This window comes from Oncorhynchus kisutch, linkage group LG6, assembly GCF_002021735.2.
Source record: "Oncorhynchus kisutch isolate 150728-3 linkage group LG6, Okis_V2, whole genome shotgun sequence".
Classification (NCBI taxonomy): Eukaryota; Metazoa; Chordata; class Actinopteri; order Salmoniformes; family Salmonidae; genus Oncorhynchus; species Oncorhynchus kisutch.
Genome location: NC_034179.2, coordinates 11,486,614 through 11,502,170, shown reverse-complemented (window position 1 = coordinate 11,502,170; position 15,557 = coordinate 11,486,614). Strand labels below are relative to the sequence as shown.

General features: G+C 42.4%; 1 protein-coding gene across 4 annotated transcripts in view; it reads left to right on the top strand.

Annotated features, from left to right (window-relative positions):
* dym (dymeclin) overlaps window positions 1-15,557 on the top strand; it is a 228,912-nt gene that overhangs the window by 70,788 nt on the left and 142,567 nt on the right. For all 4 annotated transcript variants that reach the window (XM_020484782.2, XM_031826159.1, XM_031826158.1 and 1 more), the window contains exons 9-10: window positions 13,252-13,440; window positions 14,900-15,078. In XM_020484782.2, the coding sequence (XP_020340371.2) occupies window positions 13,252-13,440; window positions 14,900-15,078 (368 nt within the window). The remainder of the gene's footprint in view (window positions 1-13,251; window positions 13,441-14,899; window positions 15,079-15,557) is intronic.

Genomic DNA, 15,557 nt, shown 5'->3' with positions numbered 1-15,557 from the left:
CTGCTGAAAAACATCCCCACAGCATGATGCTGCCACCACCATGCTTCACCGTAGGGATGGTGCCAGCTTTCTTCAAGACGTGATGCTTAGCATTCAGGCCAAAGAGTTAAATCCTGGTTTCATCAGACCAGAGAATCTTGTTTCTCATGTTCTGAGTGTCTAGGTGCCCTTTGGCAATCTCCAAGAGGGTGGTGGTGCCTTTTACTGAGGAGTGGCTTCCGTCTGGTCACTACCATAAAGGCCTGATTGGTGGAGTGCTGCAGAGATGGTTGTCCTTCTGGAAGGTTTTCCCATATCCACAGAGGAACTCTAGAGCTCTGTCAGTGACCATTGGGTTCTTGGTCACCTCCCTTCTCCCCCAATTGCTCAGTTTGGCCGGGCGGTCAGGTTTAGGAAGAGTCTTGGTGGTTCCAAACTTCTTCCATTTAAGAATGATAGAGGCCACTGTGTTATTGGGGACCTTCAATGCTGCAGACATGTTTTGGTACCCTTTCCCAGATCTGTGCCTTGACACAATCCTGTCTTGGCCAATTCCTCCAACCTCATTCCTTCAACCTTTGCTCTGACATGCACTGTCAACTGTGGGACCTTATATAGACAGGTGTTTGCCTTTCCAAATAATTTCCAATCAATTGAATTTACCACAGGTGGACTCCAACTAAGTTGTAGAAACAAGGATGATCAATGGTAACAGGATGCACCTGAGCTCCATGTTGAGTCTCATAGAAAAGGGTCTGAATATTTATGTAAATTAAAGTATTTGTTTTTTGTTTAATACATTTGTAAAAATGCAACCTTTTTTTTTTCGCTTTGTCATTATGGGGTATAGTGTGTAGGTTTATTAGGACGTTTTATTTATTTATTGCATTTTAGAATAAGGCTGTAACGTAACAAAATGTAGAAAAGGTCAATGGGGTCTGAATACTTTCCGAAGGCACTGTAGGAGCTCAAATAGGTAAACAAAACCATTGGTGTACGAAACGTGATACAACTTGTGTGGGAGGGAGCTGTGACAAGGAGCTGGGTTGGAAGATGGTGTGTAGGTAGGTAGGTAGCTTGACCTGGTAAACAAACCACTTCCAAGGTGTCAGAAACATTAATACAATATTGTAAAGTGTGAAGGAAGCTGTGAGTGTGTAGGTTGTTACTGCTGTTTCTGCTTTACTGACACATCACTTGTTGTTGAGGTCATCTCCTATCGTATCGTCCACCGTTAGCCTCAGACACATATCAACAGTACAGATTAGAGGTCGACCGATTAATCGGAATGGACGATTAATTAGGGCAGATTTAAAGTTTTCATAACAATCGGAAATCGGTATTTTTGGACACAGATTTGGCCTTTTTTTCTCCTTTCTTTTTTACACCTTTATTTAACAGGCAAGTCAGTTAAGAACACATTCTTATTTTCAATGACGGCCTAGGAACAGTGGGTTAACTGCCTTGTTCAGGGGCAGAACGACAGATTTTTACCTCGTCAGCTCAGGGATTCATTCTTGCAACCTTACGGTTAACTAGTCCAATGCTCTAATCACCTGCCTTACTCCACTCCACGAGGAGCCTGCCTGTTACTCGAATGCAGTAAGAAGCCAAGGTAAGTTGCTAGCTAGCGTTAAACTTATCTTATAAAAAACAATCAGCATATAATTGGTAGATTTGGATAGAAAACACTCGATAGTTTCAAACGGTTAGGACTCAAATTGCAGTTCCTATGCCTTCCACTAGATGTCAAGTATTTAGAATTTGTTTCAGGCTTGTATTCTGAAAAATGAGGGAGTAAGAGCAGTCAGAATGAGTGGACCCTGCAGTGTCACAGAGCTTTTTCATGCGCTCGACCGAGAGAGTGCCTTTCTTGTTTACCTTTTTATATTGACAACGTTATTGTCCGGTTGAAATCATATTGATTATTTAGGCAAAAACAACCTGAGGATTGTATATAAACATCGTTTGACATGTTTATATGAACTTTACGGATACAATTTGGATTTTTTGTCTGCCTGTTGTGACTGCGTTTGAGCCTGTGGATTACTGAAGAAAACGAGCTAACAAAACTGAGGTTTTTGGATATAAAGAGAGACTTTATCAAACATAACGAACATTTATTGAGTAAATGAATGTCTTCTGAGTGCAACCATATGAAGATCATCAAAGATAAGTGATTCATTTTATCTCTGTTTCTGACTTGTGTAACTCTTCGACTTGACTGGTTACTGTTTGTAATGATTTGTCTGCTGGGCTATGTTCTCAAATAATCGTAAGGTATGCTTTCGCCGTAAAGCATTTTTTAAATCTGACACCGTGGTTGGATTCACAAGAAGTTCATCTTTAAACCTATGAAAATACTTGTATGTTTTCTGTATTTTTACAATGAGTATTTCTATATTTGAATTTTGCGCTCTGCAATTTCGCGTCCCACATACACTAGTGGGGTTATCTAGCGTGTCCTGCGTTGCATATAATCGAATCGGTACGCATTCACGAAAAAGGACCGTCGTTGCTCCAACGTGTACCTAACCATAAACATCAATGCCTTTCTGAAAATCAATACACAGAAGTATATATTTTTAAACCTGCATATTTAGCTAAAAGAAATCCAGGTTCGCAGGCAATATTAACCAGGTGAAATTGTGTCACTTCTCTTGGTTCATTGCACGTAGAGTCAGGGTATATGCAACCGTTTGGGCCGCCTGGCTCGTTGCGAACTAATTTGCCAGAATTTTACGTAATCATGACATAACATTGAAGGTTGTACAATGTAACAGAAATATTTAGAGTTAGGGATGCCACCAGTTAGATAAAATACGGAATGGTACCGTATTTCACTGAAAGAATAAACGTTTTGTTTTCAAAATGATATTTTCCGGATTTGACCATATTAATGACCAAAGGCTCGTATTTCTGTGTGTTGTTATGTTATAATTAAGTCTATGATTTGATATTTGATAGAGCAGTCTGACTGAGCGATGGTAGGCAGCAGCAGGCTCATACGCATTCATTCAAACAGCACTTTTGTGCATTTTGCCAGCAGCTCTTTCCAATGTTTCAAGCTGTTTATGACTTCAATCCTATTAACTCCTGAGATTAGGCTGGTGTAACCGATGTGAAATGGCTAGCTAGTTAGCGGTGTGTGCGCTAATAGCGTTTCAATCGGTGACGTCACTCGCTCTGAGACTTGGAGTAGTTGTTCCCCTTGCTCTGCAAGGGCCGCGACTTTTTTGGAGTGATGGGTAACGATGCTTCGAGGGTGGCTGTTGTCGTTGTGTTCCTGGTTCGAGCCCAGGTAGGGGCGAGGAGAGGGACAGAAGCTATACTGTTACACCGACAATACTAAAGTGCCTATAAGAACATCCAATAGTCAATGGTATATGAAATACAAATGGTATAGAGAAATAGTCCTATAATTCCTATAATAACTACAACCTAAAACTTCTTACCTGAGAATATTGAAGACTCATGTTAAAAGGAACCACCGGCTTTCATATGTTCTCATGTTCTGAGCAAGGAACTGAAACGTTAGCTTTCTTACATAGCACATATTGCACTTTTACTTTCTTCTCCAACACTTTGTTTTTGCATTATTTAAACGAAATTGAACATGTTTCATTATTTATTTGAGGCTAAATTGATTTTGATGTATTATATTAAGTTAAAATAAGTGTTCTTTCAGTATTGTCGTAATTGTCTTTAATCAAATCAAATCATTATTATTTGTCACGTGCGCCGAATACAACAGGTGTAGACCTTACAGTGAAATGCTTACTTACAGGCTCTAACCAATGGTGCGAGGAAAAAAAGGTGTGTGTGTGTGTGGGTAAGTAAAGAAATAAAACAACAGTAGAAAGACATTTGAAAAAAGAGTAGCAAGGCTACATACAGACACCTGTTAGTCAGGCTTATTGAGGTAGTATGTACATGTAGGTATCGTTAAAGTGACTATGCATATATGATGAACAGTGAGTAGCAGAAGCGTAAAAAGAGGGGTTGGCGGGGGGTGGGACACATTGCAGATAGCCCGGTTAGCCAATGTGCGGGAGCACTGGTTGGTCGGGCCAATTGAGGTAGTATGTACATGAATGTATAGTTAAAGTGACTATGCATATAAGATAAACAGAGAGTAGCAGCAGAGTAAAAGAGGGGTTGGGAGGAGGCACACAATGCAAATAGTCCGGGTAACCATTTGGTTACCTGTTCAGAAGTAATCGGCCGATTTTAATCGGTATCAGCTTTTTTTGGTCCTCCAATAATCGGTATCGGTGTTGAACATATATCGTCATATCGTCCACCGTTAGCCCCAGACCCATATCAGCCGTACAGATGTCTTCATATCGTCCACCGTTAGCCCCAGACCCATATCAGCAGTACAGATGTCTTCATATCGTCCACCGTTAGCCCCAGACCCATATCAGCAGTACAGATATCATCATAGCGTCCACCGTTAGCCCCAGACCCATATCAGCAGTACAGATGTCTTCATGTCGTCCACCGTTAGCCCCAGACCCATATCAGCAGTACAGATATCATCATAGCGTCCACCGTTAGCCCCAGACCCATATCAGCAGTACAGATGTCTTCATGTCGTCCACCGTTAGCCCCAGACCCATATCAGCAGTGCAGCTGGTGTTTGAGCAGGTAGTACTCCTGGATGACGTACTGTCTATGATCTCATGCTCGTGTCTCGTCCATGTTGGTGTTAGCTTGTAGAGGATATCTCACAGACGTAGACACACCACATGAAAAAGTATGTGGACACTTGCTCGTTGAACATCTCATTACAAAATCATTGGCATTAATATGGAGTTGGTCCCCCCTTTGCTGCTATAACAGACTCCACTCTTCTGGGAAGGCTTTCCAGAGTCTAATGTCGGCAGCTTCACACCACTACAACTAACGCTTGGCATTGCGCATGGTGATCTTAGGTTTGTCTGCGACTGCTCGGCTATGGAAACTCCCTTCATGAAGCTCCCGACAAACAGTTATTGTGCTAACGTTTCTTCCAGAAGCAGTTTGAAACTCGGTAGTGAGTGTTGCAACTGAGGACAGACGTTTTTTACGCGCTTCAGCACTCGGCAATCCCATTCTGTGAGCTTGTGTGGTCTACCACTTCGTGGCTGAGCCGTTGTTGCTCCTAGACGTTTCCACTTCGCAATAACAGCACTTCCAGTTGACCAGGTCAGCTCTAGCAGGGCAGAAATTTGACAAACTGACTTGTTGGAAGGGTGGCATCCTATGACGGTGCCACGTTGAAAGTCACTGAGCTCTACAGTAACTCCATTCTACTGCCAACGTTTGTCTATGGAGATTGCATGTCAGCAACCGGTGTGACTGAAATAGCCGAATCCACTAATTTAATGGGGTGTTCACATATCTTTTCATATGTAGTGTAGATGGCATGCTGGGTAAAAGAGACTTGATACAGTACAAGGTTCTCTGCACAAACTACTACTGTCTGTCATTATTACCCCTAATGATGATGTCCTGTCTATAGACCACATGATGGCCATTATGGCGGTCGGTCTGGATGCATTCTCACAGACCGTTAGCTACGTTCTGCTCAACCCTTGTGCGCGCACACACACACAGTCTTGTACAACTAACCTTGTGGAGACACAATTCCGTCCCATTCAAAATCCTATTTTCCCTTACCCTAAACCTAGCTCCTAAACCTAATTCTAACACTAACTCTAACTCTAACCTTAACCCTAAACCCCCTAGAAATAGCATTTGACCTTGTGGGTTCCCAAAAAATTGAACACACACACACACACACTGTGCTAAACCACTGTAGACACTATTATTCATCCTTACACAGACACGGTTCTTCCAGAGGAAGCGTGATAGCTGAGGAGAAATTCCAAAATGGCTTGGCCTTGTTGGTGTCAGTATCAATGCCTGGGAGCTGGAGAAGGGAAAGAAGAGCAGTGTTGTGGGGGGATAAAGAGAGTCAGTAGAGTGAGTCAGGAAGCCTTGCTGTCAGCCAGCCAGGACCTGGCACTGCTCTGTTCTGTGTCCAAAATGTCAGCCTATTCCCTATCTAGTGCACTACTTTTGACCAGGACCCGTAAGGTACAAAACATAGGGAATAGGGTGCTATTTGGAATGCTGCTTTGCTGGTCAGTGCTCTGACAGAAATGGGTCTGCTCCAGCCGGTCTGGTGCCAGTGATGAGCAGGGCTCAGTCACAAGGGCTGCTTATCTCCCCCGCTCCCCCCCCCCCCCTCTCTGTTGGGTTACTGCTGCCGGCCGCCACCGCTAGACGCCATGCAGGGAATTAGGACTGCTGGAGCAGCACTGTGGCCTGTGGGCAGAGTATGTGGAAATCCCACCCATCGTCTTTATACACCACTCCAGTGCTCAACGTCTTTTCGCCGTTCCGCAAGAAATAGCTCAACGCTCACAGGAAAACAAACTGCCGCCCTAAATTTGTCCTTTTAGTTTTTTTTGGTTTAAAAAATATCATTTTATAAACACCATGTTCCATTTGGCTTTGAAGTAGACTCTTATCGTAAGGCACTTCAACATTGAAACAACAGTTCGTAGGCTACTGAACCAGGGCCTGCCTGATGATATGTGGCTGCTGTGTTAAAAACAAATAGCTTTTTCTCTAGTGTATAGTGCTGAGCGATTTAGAGCTTTTTGAGGTCGATTCGATTATTAAAAAATAGTCACGGATTTTGGTTTTTATTTTTTATATTTTTGAAATGTTGCATTATGTGGGTAGAATGCTTTCACAATGCTTATCATTTATTAACCATTTATTCTAGGGCTGACACCATTTAGTCAACTATTCGATTGTTGTTCATTATGTGGGTAGAATGCTTTCACAATGCTTATCATTTATTAACCATTTATTCTAGGGCTGACACCATTTAGTCAACTATTCGATTGTTGTTCATTATGTGGGTAGAATGCTTTCACAATGCTTATCATTTATTAACCATTTATTCTAGGGCTGACACCATTTAGTCAACTATTCGATTGTTTGGTCGATAGGTTGTTGGTCGACCGAGATTTCTTAAGTCGAGCAGTAGCAAAAAAAATGTATAATCAAGATGTGCAAGACACCTGTCTGATTGGACTAATCCATTGTGGAGGCCGTGGGGATGGCAGAGTCCATCACTCTAAGACATTTGCTACAGAAGTTGTACATGGTTATATTACATAAGATCAATGGTGCAACGCTAATAAAAAATAATATTTTATAACACGCGGTTGCTGTCCGCGGTTCTGAAACGCATCAGTGCGCTGTTGAATTGGCACTCTTTTCCTAGACCACATTGCTATGTGCATAATAGTAAAGTTAATCAGCATGTTGGTGTTGAGAACAATGTGGTGGAGGCAGCAGCAGAATGAGGAGATGAGAAAACAGCCCTTGACTTAATTGTCTAAGAAAAGAGAGAGAGGAAACCACAACTGAATTAGATCTATAATTAATAACCTAACTCTTAAATGTGCCTGGCTGTACAGAAATAAGACGCATCCTGCTTCTGTTGCCTGTTTGAGTGTTTAATAGCCTACTGATTCCGTGAGCACCAAGCTTCACTCAACCACATGTCGGATAAACAAATTTGGCTGTTTTTAATCGTTACTATGCTGTAATAATAATAATAAATGCTATTTACTTTTTTTCCGTTAGACCAGCCTCTGGTATTATTTATAATTTATTTAGTGTGGTTTACACTGTTCCAAATGATGATAATAAAAATAATAACTTTCTTGATCACCTTATTGTTATTATTACGTAACTTACTTAAGCATATATGTCAATACTTATGTAGGCTACTGTATCAATCAATTATTAATTTGTTCAGGTCATCACACAGCGTACGAATCATTCATGCTTTGAAATACAATCAAGCAGTTTAGTTTTAAAGTGAAATAACAAAGCATCCCTTGAATAGTTAATGTAAACAATAAATAAACCGTTCCATTTTGGAAATTGCATTCACGAATGAATGACTGGTTTTAGTCTTTGCTGTAATAAAGGCTTGACCAAATGTTTTACAAGAGAATCTCTGGTACTCTTAATTTATTTAGTGTTGTATACATTGTTGCTAACAGTCAAAGAAATTAGACACAGCGCTTGCTCCTTTTTCTTTATCTCCAGTATTTTCCATAACTAGTCAAATTTGTTCCACACATCTGACTTCCCCTTTACCTCCTGGGCAACCAGTAAACATTCCCCCGTTAATATCTTTCCGCAATATTAAGCTGATCCACCCCTAAGGAAAAACAAGAGAGAGAAAAACGTCCCCCCATTTCAAGTTTTTGTCATGTCCTCTGCGTCTATTTTGCTGTCACATGTTACTGTGTTGAGAGTTTATTGATGTGATCATGACATGCTATAGGTCATGTCCTATTGGTCACGTGCATGCATGTCACGTAAAGAGATATAGGGAATGTTTTTCCTAAACAAATGAGGGATTTCTGTAACAAAACACTTCAGTCAGAAATGTCTGTAATTATGTTACAGCTTCAGCAACACAGACTGCATGATAAACACTGATGTTCTGTGGTGGTCGCTGCAGCAGGGAGGAGAGAGAAACGGTTGCTAGTCACAGTCACATTTTTGCGCAGCAAGTCTGAGCCTGGCCCATCACATTCAAATGAATTGCGGTCGGACTCCCGCTAGTCATTTGTGCGTCTTAATTATTTAATCAAACAGTGCCCTTAAAGCTTCAGACAAGCTCAGTGCATATACATTGCTCAACAAAAATAAAGGGAACACTTAAACAACACAATGTAAAATCAAACTGTCCACTTAGGAAGCAACACTGATTGACAATAAATTTCACATGCTGTTGTGCAAATGGAATAGACAACGGGTGGAAATTATAGGCAATTAGCAAGACACCCCCAATAAAGGAGTGGTTCTGCAGGTGGTGACCACAGACCACTTCTCAGTTCCTATGCTTCCTGGCTGATGTTTTAGTCACTTTTGAATGCTGGCGGTGCTTTCACTCTAGTGGTAGCATGAGACGGAGTCTACAACCCACACTAGTGGCTCAGGTAGTGCAGCTCATCCAGGATGGCACATCAATGCGAGCTGTGGCAAGAAGGTTTGCTGTGTCTGTCAGCGTAGTGTCCAGAGCATGGAGGCGCTACCAGGAGACATGCCAGTACATCAGGAGACGTGGAGGAGGCCGTAGGAGGGCAACAACCAGCAGAAGGACTGCTACCTCCGCCTTTGTGCAAGGAGGAGCACTGCCAGAGCCCTGCAAAATGACCTCCAGCAGGCCACAAATGTGCATGTGTATGCTCAAACGGTCAGAAACAGACTCCATGAGGGTGGAATGAGGGCCCGATGTCCACAGGTGGGGGTTGTGCTTACAGCCCAACACCGTGCAGGACATTTGGCATTTGCCAGAGAACACCAAGATTGGCAAATTCGCCACTGGCGCCCTGTGCTCTTCACAGATGAAAGCAGGTTCACACTGAGCACATGTGACAGAGTCTGGAGACGCAGTGGAGAACATTCTGCTGCCTGCAACATCCTCCAGCATGACCGGTTTGGTGATGGGTCAGTCATGGTGTGGGGTGGCATTTCTTTGGGGGGCCGCACAGCCCTCCATGTGCTCGTCAGAGGTAGCCTGACCGCCATTAGGTACCGAGATGAGATCCTCAGACCCCTTGTGAGACCATATGCTGGTGCGGTTGGCCCTGGGTTCCTCCTAATGCAAGACAATGCTAGACCTCATGTGGCTGGAGTGTGTCAGCAGTTCCTGCAAGAGGAAGGCATTGATGCTATGGACTGGCCCGCCCGTTCCCCAGACCTGAATCCAATTGAGCACATCTGGGACATCATGTCTCGCTCCATCCACCAACGTGGCGTTGCACCACAGACTGTCCAGGAGTTGGCGGATGCTTTAGTCCAGGTGTGGGATGAGATCCCTCAGGAGACCATCCGCCACCTCATCAGGAGCATGCCCAGGCGTTGTAGGGAGGTCATACAGGCACATGGAGGCCACACACACTACTGAGCCTCATTTTGACATGTTTTAAGGACATGACATCAAAGTGTTATTTTAGTGTTCCCTTTTATTTTTTGAGCAGTGTAGTTGATTAAAACATATATGATGTGTCTATATATGGAAAAATAAGTTTGACAATTTTTATCAAGATTTTTTGTGTCGGGGACAGCACTAATTTATTCACTTTACTTTACTTTAATAAAATGTTTGATATAATGACTTTATTTCATTCCATGTCATCATATCTCTATAGAGCTGCTGTCTGACAAAATCACTATTTAGTAGTTCATCAAAGTAAATAAGGCCGAATGCCAACTATCAATCACTTAGATCATGTATTTACAGGCTCATGGAGCAACTGCTTCTCTATCCCTCTTGATCGCACATTCTCTCTTCTCTCGCGCCTCATATCCACCAAATGCATCAAACTCTTTGTGTCATGCATTGTCAATGGAGCAACGCTGCTTTGGGGGTGACTAAGGTGAGTTCTGAGTACCGCGTTCCTTCAATATTTTCAACTACCATGCAGTCTCCGTGCCTGCTCCGCACAGACCGGACAAGTTTAAGTGGGCCTGCAATGGATTATGGTCCTTGTAGCTCATTTCCACGTTTTCTGAGCTAAACTATGTAGAATATTGGTCTGTTGGAAACTAATACTCCCTACTACATGACACAGTTCAGCCTTGATCTGATTTATCTCTACAGAAACTTTACATCGAGCTCATAGAAAAAATAACTAAATGGAATTTAAATAATTGAACCGACATCGGTCAATTAGTGTTTTAAAAACCTGAAAAACAACTGAGATGTTGGTTAAATGCTCAACACTACTAATCTATTGATGATCAGATACTTCAGTTGTGCTCAGATTTGACACTTGATAGACAACTTTAGCACTGTTATGAACTCTTTTTGACAATAGCCTGTAAAGAAATTTAAATGTTTCTGATGCTGCTGCATTGGTTATCATGCCATCAATTACACAGGCTGTGACCTATTTCTCGGTCGACTCGTATCAACATCTCTGCGCATTCGTGGTGGGGTTGGCTGAATAAATACTACAGAATATGCCTAATCCGAAGAACAGTGATGAAGGAAATGAAAAATGCTGGCCAGAGCATGCCCGGAGCTTGTGGCTGAGCGGTACCAGAGCGAAATGCTCCGCTCACATCCTCTGACTCTGGGCTAGCCACAGAATGGGGGCTGGGAGAGCGGGAAGGGGATAGAGAGAGATGAAAAAAAGAGGGAAAGGCAGAGGGAGGAGAAGAGAGAGGGAGGAGAAGAGAGAGGGAGGAGAAGAGAGAGGGAGGAGAGAAGGAGAGGAGAGAGGGAGGAGAGGAGAGAGGGAGGACCTGACAGAGACCTGGGGAGGACTGGACAGAGACAGTGGGGACAGAGGGAGGACTGACCGGACAGAGACAGTGAGGACTGCGGGGGACCGGACAGAGACAGAGGGGCCAGAGAGGGGAAGTGACCATGGCTCTGCTGTTCTGTCAAACAAAGTTGGGTACAAGGACACACTGGGCCCCAGTCAATATTTCCTTCTTTCATTAAAATAAAATAATTTCTGTGCTTTAGGTCTTTGTCCAACCACATGGACTAACACATTAACCGATTAGATAGAAGAAGGACATGGTCAGGGTATTGACCACAGCAGAGCTGATAACCAGTAGGTTGAACATGGTGAGGGTATTGACCACAGCAGAGCTGATAACCAGTAGGTTGAACATGGTTGTGGTATTGACCACAGCAGAGCTGATAACTAGTAGGTTGAACATGGTCAGGGTATTGACCACAGCAGAGCTGATAACCAGTAGGTTGGACATGGTCAGGGTATTGACCACAGCAGAGCTGATAACCAGTAGGTTGAACATGGTTGAGGTATTGACCACAGCAGAGCTGATAACTAGTAGGTTGAACATGGTTGAGGTATTGACCACAGCAGAGCTGATAACTAGTAGGTTGAACATGGTCAGGGTATTGACCACAGCAGAGCTGATAACCAGTAGGTTGAACATGGTTGAGGTATTGACCACAGCAGAGCTGATAACTAGTAGGTTGAACATGGTCGGGGTATTGACCACAGCAGAGCTGATAACTAGTAGGTTGAACATGGTCAGGGTATTGACCACAGCAGAGCTGATAACCAGTAGGTTGAACATGGTTGAGGTATTGACCACAGCAGAGCTGATAACTAGTAGGTTGAACATGGTCAAGGTATTGACCACAGCAGAGCTGATAACTGACATTGACTGCACTTCTTTCACAATCGGTCATGCTGGGAAACTATTGTCTGTTCTGTCTCTCACCTCTAGATGGAGACCAATCCTTTTCACTTTGAGACAGATCTTCTGATACGCTGTCTGTGTTGTTTCTTCTCAGATTGTAAGGTTTAGCCGAGCCAGAATCCACTGTTCTGAGAGAGAATACAATGTGATGTTCAGAAAAGTAGTAGTTTTCAATAGCAATATCTATACTGAACAAAAATATAAACGCAATATGTAAAGTGTTGGTCCCATGTTTCATGAGCTGAAATCAAATATCCCAGATATTTTCCATATGCGCGAAAATCTTATTTCTCAAGTATTTTAGCAAATGTTTTTACATTCCTATTGGTGAGCATGTCTCCTTTGCCGAGATAATCCTTTGACCTGACAGGTGTGGTGTATCAAGATACTGATTAAACAGCATGTTCATTATAAGTTTCACCTTGTGCTGGGAAAAATAAAAAGGTCACTCTAAATTAGCATTTTTGTCACACAACACAATTCCACAGATGTCTTTGGTTGAGGAGGATTTCTGTCTGTAATAAAGCCTTTTTTTTGTGGGGAAAAACTCATTCCGATTGGCTAGGCCTGGCTTCCAAGTGGGTGGGCCTGGCTTCCAAGTGGGTGGGCCTAGGCCCAGTCATGTGAAATTCATAGATTAGGGGCCAATTAATTTATTTAAATTGACTTGATTTCCTTATATGAACTGTAACTCAGTAAAATCTTTGAAATTGTTGCATGTTGCGTTTCTATTTTTGTTGAGTATGAACTCGTGTCCTTACATTCCTCTCTGTCCATACCAGGTCTTGTTCTCTTGTCCCATTTCCATTTTTTTTAAATATATTTGTTTAATTAAAAAATATATATATTGTAATTTATGAGCAGTTACTAGCGCCTATGTCCTGTTTTTCACATTGCTTATAAGATGTTATAAATGAGCTCATAAGACATTAGGAAGAGGGTGTTCATAGAAAGTGTTACCAATATTAATATTCTCTACCTTTGCGTTTCCTCCAGGTGGGTTGTGGAGTGTGTTCACACTGGGCGGAGCCAGCAGTAAACCAGGATTGGAGCAGGAACAGAACCCGCTTCCCTTATCCAATCAGAGCCTGTTATTACTCCTGGTGCTAGCCAATCTGACAGATGGTCCAAACGACTGCCCCAACCCCTACAGACAGGCTGTCACCTGCTTCAAAAACACACAAGGTACTGCCCTACACACACACTGCCCTACACACACACACCTTATGCCCACACGCACACCCCTTACAGACAGCTGCTTCAAAAACACACACTGTGGGGCCCGGGAATCTCCAGAGGACCTCACAATATGAAATTGTCATGTTACGTTGTTGTTTTCAATGAAACTTTTATTATGAATATTGGTTATTGTTCTGCGATATTGAGGGAGCTAGCACACAAGCATTTAGCTGCCCGTTTAGCTGTAAACTGTGTACGTGACAAATATCATCTGATTTGATACTTAGGTGCCGATACAATATGTATTGTGATCTGATACTTGCGATTTTATAGCAATTTGATGTTCCAGGAGCACGAGAAAACGAGTTTTGAGTTTGAAATAAGGGCTGAAAACATGTTGACTCACTATTTAAGAAGATGATGGGTTAACAAGTTATAGGTCGAAAAAATACTGGCGATTTGGGGCAGGTACAGACTACTATTGCTAGCTAACACTAGCAAATGTTTTTTTTTTTGGGGGGGGGGGGGGTACTGAGATATGTAGCTGTATCGATTTCCACCCCTTATCACTACCTGTCTAAATGCTAAAGGCATTTGGTCTTATCTATTGAAAATACATATTTTTTTATTTAATCAGGGGAGCCCAATTGAGACCAGGGTCTCATTTTCAATGGTACCCCGAGCTCTGACCTTTTGCTGCTGTCTAACTTATTGAGGAAAAATGTACTTACTATGACTGTGAAATGTGGTTGTCCCACCCAGTTATCTTAAGATGAATGCACTAACTGTAAGTCTCTCTGGATAAGAGTGTCTGCTAAATTACGAATGTGAATGTTTACTTACAGTATTACATATTGTACCAATAGAAGCAGACTTAAAGGGAACTATTGGTGAATGTGTGTCTCATTGTAATTTGCCTTTGATAGGAGTGTCTGCTAAATGGCTTAAATATCAAATGTTATTGGTCACAAACACATATTTATCAGATGTCATTGGTCACAAACACATATTTATCAGATGTTATTGGTCACAAACACATTTATCAGATGTTATTGGTCACAAACACATATTTATCAGATGTTATTGGTCACAAACACATATTTATCAGATGTTATTGGTCACAAACACATATTTATCAGATGTTATTGGTCACAAACACATATTTATCAGATGTTATTGGTCACAAACACATATTTATCAGATGTTATTGGTCACAAACACATATTTATCAGATGTTATTGGTCACAAACACATTTATCAGATGTTATTGGTCACAAACACACATTCATCAGATGTTATTGGTCACAAACACACATTCATCAGATGTTATTGGTCACAAACACATTTATCAGATGTTATTGGTCACAAACACATTTATCAGATGTTATTGCGGGTGTAGAGAAGTGCTTGTGTTCCCAGTTCCAACAGGGCAGTAGTATCTAACAAGCGTTTCGTCCCCCTTTAGACACGTCGTCCATCCCCACAGAGCAGCACCATACGTTCCAGATTAACTTCAACAGCCTGTACACAGCTCTGTGTGAGCAACAGAGGTCTGACCAGGCTACGCTGTTACTCTATACGCTGCTGCATCAGAACACCAATATGAGGAACTACATGCTGTCACGCACAGACATGGAGAACCTGGTAAGTTAAAGGAAAAATAAAGAGGAGAATGGTTCAACTACCGACCTCTTCATCATCTCCAGCACCACCCCAACATCAACATATGACACAATGGCACGTTTCTATGTTTTGTATGTCTATGATTATGTGACCATGATGGTATGAGGTCCAGATTGGGAATTTATCCAGGACACCAGGGTTAACACCCCTACTCTTATGATAAGTGGCATGGGATCTTTAGTGACCACAGAGAGTCAGGACACCTTTTTAACGTCCCATCTGAAAGATGCCACCCTACACAAGGCAATGTCCCCAATCACTGACCTGGGGCATTGGGATAAAAACACCACTTCCAGCAGCATCTGGTCTCCCATCCAGGGACCAACCCTGCTTAGCTTCAGAGACAAGCCAGCAGTGGGATGCAGGGTGGTATGCTGCTGGCAGGGTGGTTTGAATTGTCTTGAAATATCCAATTCCATGTGCTGTTCAGACTAGGAAAA